This window comes from Mizuhopecten yessoensis, unplaced genomic scaffold, assembly GCF_002113885.1.
Source record: "Mizuhopecten yessoensis strain PY_sf001 unplaced genomic scaffold, ASM211388v2 scaffold4583, whole genome shotgun sequence".
Classification (NCBI taxonomy): Eukaryota; Metazoa; Mollusca; class Bivalvia; order Pectinida; family Pectinidae; genus Mizuhopecten; species Mizuhopecten yessoensis.
The window spans coordinates 1,042,914-1,053,795 of NW_018405619.1; the positions used below are offsets into that span (position 1 = coordinate 1,042,914).

Sequence of the window (10,882 nt, forward strand, 5' to 3'; positions counted from 1 at the left end):
AATTCATTTAATAGTAAAAACATTCAAATTTATCAGAAAAAAATGCAGTTAAATAAAAGTAGTAACTGTAGTGGCATGGTGATATGTTCCAAAGGGTTTGACCAATCGCAGCACCTTTTGGTTTTATTACACGTGTGTATTATCATATTTATGACATGGACGTATGACATAGTAACATGGGTTAGTTATGCGATAAATAAGACTTTTAAAGGGGCCGCGGTAGCTAGGTGGTTAAGGCGTCTGACATTCTGCTACCACTAGCCCTCCACCACTTGGTCGCGGGTTCGAGACCTACGTGGGGCAGTCGCCAGGTACTGGCCGTAGGTCAGTGGTTTTTCTCCTGGAACTCTTGCTTTCTTTCACCACAAAAACCTGGCACGCCCTTAAATGACCATAGCTGTTAATAGGACGTAAAACACAAACAAACTAAACCAAACCAAAACTAGACTTTTAAACTATATCATGACGTCACAAAAAAAGACAATAGATGTAGAGCCAAGATTATAAAATTTTTGGAGGTGACGTGCCTTTTTCATCCAGATAAATTTTATGTAACATTTTTAAAAACAAATTCAGAAGATCTTTATAGTGATACTTTGGCTAGAAAGAAAGAAAAAAATCTGAAAATTTTCATAAACTCATATATATTAGACACTCATATAAGAACTTTTGTACAAATAAGCAAGTATGACCAGTACCTTCTATAAAATTTTGATCGTCCGACAACATTTCCATTTTATCATGTTTTAAACGTGCAGACATTGGCTATTAGTTAAACGAGCTTGACGACGATATATACCGCATAGCGGGTTATTTACGCGTGCTTAAATCTATGCGATTTTGACCTAAAATTAGAAAAGTAAATTTACACGGATTGTAATTTCGCGATTTAGAAATATGATGGAACTAAATTTTCGTAGTGTTTTAGCAAAGTAAAGTAAAGTAGAGGAGAATACACCATTTTGTCACGATTTGGTGCAAGCAACACGCTAAAAAACGTCATGAGGATATTCTTCTGGTAGTCATTTGTTTTGCGCATAGTCCCGATTCACAAAAGATAGACAAGTAAAATCAAAACTACATATTGTATATTTTTGGGAAAATTCGCAAATATATATCTGAGCAAATATTAACCTACGTATAAATATCCCGATTTGCACTATGTATACACTAGAGAAATATAAACCTACGTATAAATTTCCCGATTTGCAGTATGTATACAGTCTATACACTAGAGAAATATTGGTGTCCAGGAGTTCTGTACCATTGCAAAACACTGGAAGAATGCATAGGAAAGCGATTTTGCCGGCAAAAAGGACCAAAGTGGAAAACTTTTTTTTTTTGAAACTGCTGAGAGAAAATGTATCAGTATGTGTTTTGGTATTTTATTGGATAGGTTAGACATCCTCTTCTCTTATTTTGGGGTAAAACGATATAAAAGAAAATTAAGGTAAAGTAAACAGTTTTAACTACAGTGAAAGCAAAGAACATGTAGCAATCAAAATCATAATATTATACTTTTTACAATACTAATTGTCTATAAACATATGTTCCTATAGGGAACGCAATGATATTAATGAACTTGTAAGTCACTCTTATCCAAGCTTTCGGGCTTAGCCCTTCGTCAGGGATTAAATGTCACTCGACCTCTTTGTCACATCCATCTTGACAAACATGTTGAGTAACTATGACGTTGATGTTGATGACGTCATAACACTGTTATCATGACATCAACACAACACAATGACGTCATCAAACCATGACCTCACAAATTGTGACGTGATCATCATCATTCGGTATTGATACCATTGGGGAAAGCAGTGTTGAGTTTGTTAACCCAAAATCCCTCAATCACAAGCCTTGCTACATTGGATTCCTCCTTAACCCTCTCTAGTACGCACACCCGCAAGCCCGATTGAGGGATTTTGGATTAACAAACTAGTGACATTTAATCCCTGACGAAGGGCTAAGCCCAAAAGCATGGAAAAGAGTGACTTACAAGTTCTTTATACAATAGTTAAGCAAAAACTTGTCAACGCATTGCAGTAATACAATTGATATACATATTACAAGGATTAAAATTGAGTACAGACAAATTATACATGCTGCATATACTATTCCAAGGATATGAATACGAAAACACTTGTTGTGTGTCGTACATTTTCTACATAATTATTCTATGTAAGCCCAACTGGATATTTGTAGCATATTGTCATAATAAAATAGACGCGTTTTCAAGAACATTTCGCCATTTTTCTATAGAAAAAAGATCCATTTGACCAAGCGATGAAGTACTGTTCAGTACGAATTGTCACTGTCACGGGAACGAAATATAATTGTTCTCACAGTTATATGCATATTAAAAAATACGAACTCAAATACTAATATGGCTAGTATGATGACAGTTGAGCTGTTCTGAGTTTAGTAAGTACATGGTATACGGAGAAAATAAGGATGGGTGCTAAGTTGGGCCTTCTGGAGGCTATCACCGATGAGATTCATTTTTTGTATATACATACCTTGGGGTTAGGCAAACATAATATAATATAAAATTTATAAAAGGTGGTTTCGAACCCTGGACGTCGGGTTGTTATACTATCGCTCTAACCAACTGTTCTACAGTTATAGCCAAACGGAAGTTAAGGGGAGGTTACTCAGTTTATGACAGATACAGTACAGTGCAATGGGTCGGACAGAAATCCTTAAGAGCGCTTTTGGAAACAATGTTAAGAAAAAAATGAAGAGTGCACGATACATTCAGACTTATTAATAAGTGAATCTAAGGCGTTGTAAAGAACAAAAATTTAAACTAAAAAATGTGTATAAGGCAATCATGCCCATATCCGATGCAAATTTGTGTCCTTGTTACAAATAGTAACAGTAACATTGGCCTTGACATTGGAACACTAAAAAATTAACCTTTGTATAAAGATAAAAATCAGTTAAAACGAGATGTCTCTGATTCGGTTCGCAACTATATACTATAAATAGTAACCATGAAATTTGCGTTGAGTTTTGTAATCCGTAAAACGATTCTGTCGAGGTACTCGCAAACTTATATTTTTTTGTTAAGTTACATAAAAATGCTGTAAGACATGACGTCGCCAGAGCGATCACACAATGTCTCGGAATATGACGTGGTAATACGATACATGTACTTTATATAAAAGCGGGACACCAAAATGTTTGTTTCCATAACCTTACACGCACATCATTCTTGTGTAGGTAATATATCACTAGATAATATAAGTGTACCCCAATATATCTTACACGGACATCGCTCTTGTGGAAGAAGCAAAACATCATTTGATTACATGTTTCTATGAATACCTTGATATTCTTGTTGCATTGTACATGTAGTAAGTCTGTTTTTGTTTCCTCGCAAATTCTTTGTTTTCTACAGTGTACATCGCTGTGAAATTCAACGCATATTCATTTTGTTAACTGCTTTGTCATTTAGCCACATCTGAACATCGTTTCAAAACAGGGCCTATAACCTCGGAGTGGTTCAGTCATTAATATTGATGCATAAAATTTTAAACTGACGAAAATCTAACCGCAAGTAATTAATGATAGAGAAAATAAAACAATTGCATCATAAAACAAGTATCAGAATTATACAAATTTAACACAGGTTTCGTCGGTATCTGTGCTGTAGGAAGTACTGATTGGTTGTCTTTCCTTGCTACTGTCATCAATTAATTCCTCAGTCTGCATATTACGCAATGGAATAATGACTGAACTATGACTCTGCTGTAATGATAATCTTTGCATATTATCAGCACTTCCGCTCGAGTTATCTTCATTTGACTTGAGGACAGTTTCCTCACTGGAATAACCATCATCAAACTGTGGTGGGTTTTCTTCACTGCGCTCGATATCATTCTTCTAAAATAAGAACAAAACAGCTTCAAAGTACATTTATGAATATAAACAAATATTTTAGAAATATCAAAGGCATCAATATCAATAAAAAATGTAGGTGTAGGAAATAATTATAGAAATCGAATTTACCAATATTCTTAACCTCATTTCATAAACAGACTGTTACAGCCGTATTTGCAAGAACACGAATTTTCTAGGGTAACCATGATCGGAGACCATTCGGGAATTTTCGTAATATTATAAATTTGACGCACCGATATTATTGGTTACCCACGATGGGAACAGAATGACGGAAAGTCCCGATTAGTTTTCAATTAGAAAAAAATGACTTGTACAAATTCTTGTTGTAACTACTTTGAAACATTATTTTATCTGAAGGCTATTTCGATGAAAAAGAAAAAAACACACTTATATCAGTGTGGTGTACATTGTTGGTGATTGCCAATGTACATAAATACACTGTAGCTATATACCTTATGCGGAGTAACTTTTGCAGTAGCGTAATTGTCATTGTCACGTTTTCAGAAAATGAAGAATCTTTAAATACAGTATGTCCGTGTAATGCTCTGATAAAAAGAAGACATACATTCAAAACAGCGCAAAAGGATTAAAAAAAAATGTACGCCACGTATTCAAGAAACGCAATCAACAACATTAGCAATTATACTGTTAAAGATAAAATACTCACGTTCTCGATATGGTGTCGCTGACTTTTCCTACAGCAAAATATACACAAGAACAGCAGGGAACCAGTACCAATAATCAACAAGACTACCACTGGAATCAGGTAATCTTTTGTTATCAAAACACACTCCTTCCCTTGGAAGCTAGGAAAGGAGATACCAGGACAATTACGAACACATTTTTCATTGTTATAGTTGTAGAAAGCCTGTTTGGTATCACATTTTTCACTAGCGATGCACATTTTGTTTTCAGTCCATTCTAATAGCCCTTCCCTGCAGGATTGAACACATTTCGCTTCGGTCGAGTTGTCTCTCAATGGATGAGTATCTGGGCATCTTGTAACACATGTGTGTTCAGACTCTAATTGTAATTTCTTGCCAGAACATGTGTAAGAACACTTCTTCTCATCTCCAAATGTTCCCTTCGGACATCTTTTGTAGCAAACCGTTCCCTGAGGTGAGGTTAGTTCGTACTTATACTCTGTGGGACAATATCGACCATCGATACAAGTATTATTTATAATTATTGTTCCTGCTGGACATTTTTCTACACATGACGTATTAAAACGAATAAACGGATCTAGACAATGATCTGCACAAACTTGTCCTTCATTTTTCTGAGTAGTGAATTTCAAAGATTCAGGACATGATTTTCTGCAATATTTATTCGCAAGAAATGGTACACTCTCTGGACAGCGATAGTAACATGTTGTATTATGAATTACTGAACTATCCGAACACCGATTTAAACAACGCCCCGTATAATTCTCTATGAAACGGTCTGTGTTGGGACATTTGTCACGACAAATCCTTGAGAAAGAGTATGGCCTTGACGATGGACAAGATGAAACACATCGGTCTTCGTCTATGTATTGAAAATCAGTGCATTTGTGCACACAACGGAACGCGATATGTTTCTTATTAGTAGTGAATTGAGCACGATACATACCCTTTTCAGGACAAGTGTTTAAACAAGATCGATTTCTCCAAAAGGATGTCAAATCCTCTGGACATTGATCAAAACAATGTTTTCTCCATATGAATGTATTTCCTGGGCATTCACGTACGCACTCGTAATTAAACGAGCCACTTTGGTCTTCCTTTTTGTAAGTGAAAGGATCAGAGTCAGGGCATTGTGTTAGACATTCAGTCTTAAATCGTGAAGTTCCTTCGGGACAATCTCGCATGCATTTGTATTGATAAGTTACCTGTGTTTTATCACAGTTTGAAACGCATTCATAGTTATATGCGTCGCGATATGCAGAAGCCGATGTATTGTATTGATGGGAAGACGGACACTTCGCTACACAACTCTGAGCGTTTCGGTCAAAGGCAAAATATTTCGGACATTTTTGCACGCAAGTTTGGTCTAAATTATATAAGAACGGGAAAACATGACTACAATGTTTGACACAATTATAATAATCTGAGTAAGGATGTGTGGAAGGACACTTGGTATAACATGTTCCATTTAATTTGTATTTTGCATTTTCTGGACATGTAAGGACACACGTTGCGTTATATATATCATAATATCTTGGACAAAGGTTCACACAGTTGCCATCGGATAGCAAACTGTGCGATGCTGGGCAATGATCGATGCATGTATTGTTGTGTTTAAACAGTCCACTTGGACATTTTCGCAAGCATGAACCATTAACTCCAAAAAGGCCATCAGGACACTTGGATAAACAAAACCCTTCATGCAAGAACATGTACAGAATCGGACACTCGTCGACACAAGTGTTATTGACACCGTAGTGCCCGCGGGGACAGTAGGGAACACATGTTCCATTAAACAGATACATACGCTGGTACGAACTAGAGGATTCATTCCAATTATAACAGCTTTCAACGCAATGAGTTGCGTATGTGACAAATGAGAAATTAAATGGATCGAATTTCATACGGTATGCGTGAAGAGGATGTGAATTAGGACATGACATAACACAGGATCCGTTGAAAATATACATTTGGGGTGCGCATTTTCTTACGCAAGTGTTACCATCGATAAAGGTGTCATCAGGACACGTCGGAAGACAGACTGGTATTTTGTGGGAAGGTAGTCTTTCTGTAAGAACATATATGAATGGATCTGTTTCTGGACATTCCTGAACACACGTTTGGTTCCAAAGAAAATCAAGTCCTCGGGGACATCCGACATCGCAATTATCGCCCCGTACCACTGTAAAAGCTGGACAAGCCTTAAGACAGAAAGTGGTATTCCACACGTGAAAGGAAAACGGTGCAACTAATGGGCATTTATCAAAACACGTGTTATTATAGATGTTTGAGTTGTCTGAACAGTTTTTTACGCACGTGCCATCATGTTTCGAAAGTCTGTTGGAACAAAATGTGACACATCTACCATGTTCATTGTACGGTTTGTCTTTTGGACATTCCATTACACACGAATCGTTTAAAATCAATGGAAACGACATTGAACAGGTATGCACGCAGGAGAACTCTTCATTAAGTGTGTTTGCGGGACATCGAAACAAACATTGATAATCGTAACAAAACGGTCTTTCAGAGGAACACATACCTTTTTTACATTTTAGATTCGGTACTTTATCTCTTTCCACACTTGGTAATTCATAGTAAGAACTAGAACACGTTGAGTAGCTGTTAGCTGTTAATCCGCGAGGACAAACTCCCAGACACAGATTATGAAATCTAAACGGGGCGAATGGCGGACAAACCTTTGTGCAGTTTGGAGAAAATTCAAGTTGAAAATGATCCTGGCATTCAGCCAGTGTTGATCCATTGTAATCAAACAGTAGACTCTCTGTGGAAACCACGGCACCGATCTACAAACAAAATAAGAAAAGATGCACCTCTTAGTGAGTGGATGCATAAAAAATGCAAAAATAGGTCATTGCTCTCAATGTCTACGCTGAGGATCGAACCCGAGACCTCTGGTGAGCGAGAGAGATTCTCCCTCCCGGAACTGGAAGGAAGTACCTAGTCGTCAATAGTTGTCCAGGAGTTATAGCGATTTTTGTTTAGCTGAGCATGATTGTCAATATTTCCGGGTCTCTTCGTGTGCGCCAATGTAACAGAGGTATTTTTTTCAATTTTCGAACGTTGGTAATCATCGTTACTAGGCTTACTCTCTACCTGATAAGCTAAAAAGAAAGTCTCCCTACCCGAGTCGGAAAGAAGCAGCTAGTATTTTGTACCAGGGTACCACTAAGTAGTATTGTTATTAGATTATTTTATAGGTTTTTGAAAATGCGGTCCGTGCTAATACGTGTGATTGGAATGAATTATAGCTTTTGAAACTGATCACTGTAAGATACTAACCTTGTTTGTTGCTTACATTTTGCATGCATCGCAATTTGATTGTTGATATGATTTTTTTCAAATTTACAACAATCATGAAACAAGTAATTTTAATTTACATGTAGCACTCCCATTAGCCCGGGCGTTGGCGTGCAGGGGTCTTAATGTGGAAGAAAGCCTGAGTTCCCATAGATCACTCGGCTGTTGGGCAGCTGACCCGAAACCTTTTCATGACAGATCGGACAATTCAACCCCAACAGCTTTTGTAGAAACCGTGTGCCTTATCTACTGCCTCACCTGACCACCCATTGATTGTTATCCAAAAAACCCAAATATGAATTATTAGCCTTAAGCTACATGTAGGATGCCCCATACAGGCTTATGAAGAACAAAGATATTTCCAATAGGGTCCTTGATTAAAAATGATGGCTTCCAGTATATTAGGGAAAAGTGGTATTGATGTAACATGAAAATGAAATTATTTGAATACTATTATGAGGATTAGCACAGTTAAAGCATTGGACTGAATGTAAAATAGACTTATAGTAATACATCACATTTTTTAATACGAGCTTACATCATATTATTTCGTAAGCTGGAGGTAGATTCTCAAATATCAGTAAATTTTGTTTAGATCTTGGTAAGTGTATGCCCATCGTTAGAAACGTGTTTACCCTAATGCAATAAAATGTCATCAGTTATCTTTTATATCTTGTGGTATCCACTTCAATGATACAATATAATTATGATTTTCTGAAATTATTTGATAGGTTTGTGATGAGTTTGTTTATTTGGGGTCAACATAGTCGATATTACGGCGTTATAACCTTCCTGCTGTCATTGTAATAGCTATTTCTCATTTCTAGAATTATTTGTCTCTTCAGCTTGATGGGATAGCGGTATTCTAGATGTGTTGAACATGGAATTATTCCAAATATCGAAATTTTCTATATCGTTAATGCTGATTTTTTTAAAATCTAGAACAATATATACGATTTAGATACTAAGCAAGTGTTACATTGTATATACAAAACAATAATAATATCATGATATGTTATTTGAGCTATTATGTTCAAAAAAGCTATTACCTTTATCATACACGTTTCCTGTCATAAAAACAAAGACATTTGACCATGAAGGAAGTTTGAACCGTCGGTATAAAATATTGTAAATTAGTCCTTTTTTATTGGATTGGTTGTAGTTTTGGTCCGAAATGTTGAGAAAACTACTTTTAACCACTGTAAACCATTCATTGCAGTGTTAATCACGGTTATTATCCCTTTATTTTCAAAGTTTAAAGCAAGCTTTTATTGACCACACAGATTTCGAAAGGTTTTATAGAATTAACTCATTTTACTAGAAATTTAAATTAATTTTAGTTTTGATATAAACTTGTTAACTTTTCAATTCTTGATTCGATTTTTTTAATAACCATCAAATGTTAATTTAGAAAAAACACTATGAAGGACACATTTGATAATGTTGATCGAAAATCAATTGAAAAAAACCCCCAAAATCAATTTACTGAAAGCACCGTCCGAGTGGCTATAAATACACGAACATATCTTGAAAACTATTGACAAGAATATATATAATTATTATCTTATTTGTGAACAACTTCAATTTATGTAAAAATGATAAAACGGTGAATAAGGATAAATGTTACAAGAAAACGTTAAAATGAGCTTCGAATAATAAGTAAATATTTTTCAAGAAATATACTAATCATACAAGTATGATAATGACTGATACAGAAAATGTATTACCTTACTGAAAATGGAAAATACTAGTTTAGAAAATGACTTAATTAAATATATGATATCGACAATGATATTGAATTATGTTTACTTCATTGCACTCTGAACCTTAAATATAGGGTGAAACTTTGTAAATAACACTTGATGTATCTTTAAAATCATATGCGGAAATTACTAAATCTTATATTTTATTGAAAATCCGACGTTATGAAGATTCATTAACACCTTATGTTATTAGATCCATTGAGTGTATTTACTTAGGTACACATGTTTACGTTTTCATTTTCCTATCATCAGGATATTGGACACTGTGGTTTTATGTAATAGAGATATTAAACTCGCCTTTTAGCAGTGTAGAGATGTCGTCGTTGGAGTGAGTAATAGGTGTTTCTAGATGGAAACTCGAATATCCATGTGCGTGCTAAGTTGCATTGAATATCACTGATGCAGAACATAAACATGTGACGTAACTGCATGTGTTAAATTTCACTATACACATACGGGTATTGAAATGTGTCCCAGATGTACCCATAAACATATATGTGTACACATTATAGCTTAAAAAATAACACGTTTCATGGTGTATGATCAGCTGCAATGATAAAGACATGGTTCATTTTAGTATATTTACATTTACCCCCGCGCCGTCCCATTACAACAGTGTATATAATTACAACTGCCTGTTTCAGGTGTAGGAATATGTAAACAAACAAAATGGCCGCCTGAAATGTATTTTGTGGCAGGGCAAATGGTTTTTGTAGGAATATGTCTTAAAAAAGAAAAATATGTAAATATAGAAAATACCTGGTTGTCTGGATGTAATTATTGTTGATATAATTACATCCAGACAACCAGTTATTGTTTAAGTAATACATAATAAATGACAAATATGTATAATTGATAGCTTGTGATTACATCCTTCTGTCTGAAAAAGGAAACAAAAACAAAATAAAATTTAGTCGGAAAGATAACATCGAATCCCCAAAATACAAAATACTATGTATCTTACCACGGAATTAGATTAGAATCTAAGTCCGTGATCTTACAAAGCAGACGCCAGCCTTACAACTTGAAACAAATATTGATATGTTTTAAGCTTGATAGTTCTTCTGTAACACCAGAAGTATCCAACAGAAAGACACCAAGGTGTGGTACACTCATATGGTTATCGTCGGTGTACATTTGTTTACCTGAATAAATGCATGCACAGACACACAAACAATTAGTATTAGAACCTTCGTCGCCATCTTTGTCCGGTTGTGTGTCCTCAAC

The 10,882-nt window shown here is 35.4% G+C and overlaps 1 protein-coding gene across 2 annotated transcripts; it reads right to left on the reverse strand.

Annotated features, from left to right (window-relative positions):
* LOC110449353 (proprotein convertase subtilisin/kexin type 5-like) lies at window positions 1-10,870 on the reverse strand. 2 transcript variants are annotated; one of them, XM_021496171.1, is made up of 4 exons: window positions 10,801-10,870; window positions 7,114-7,378; window positions 4,574-5,049; window positions 1-3,888 (listed from the first exon to the last, which is right to left on the reverse strand). In XM_021496171.1, exons 1-4 carry the CDS (start codon window positions 10,855-10,857, stop codon window positions 3,616-3,618), a joined length of 1,071 nt encoding a protein of 356 aa, XP_021351846.1. In that variant the 5' UTR covers window positions 10,858-10,870; the 3' UTR covers window positions 1-3,615. The 2 variants fall into 2 exon arrangements, with proteins under 2 accessions (XP_021351846.1, XP_021351845.1); XM_021496170.1 differs by having other exon boundaries at window positions 4,574-7,378.
* Window positions 10,871-10,882: the final 12 nt, after the last annotated feature.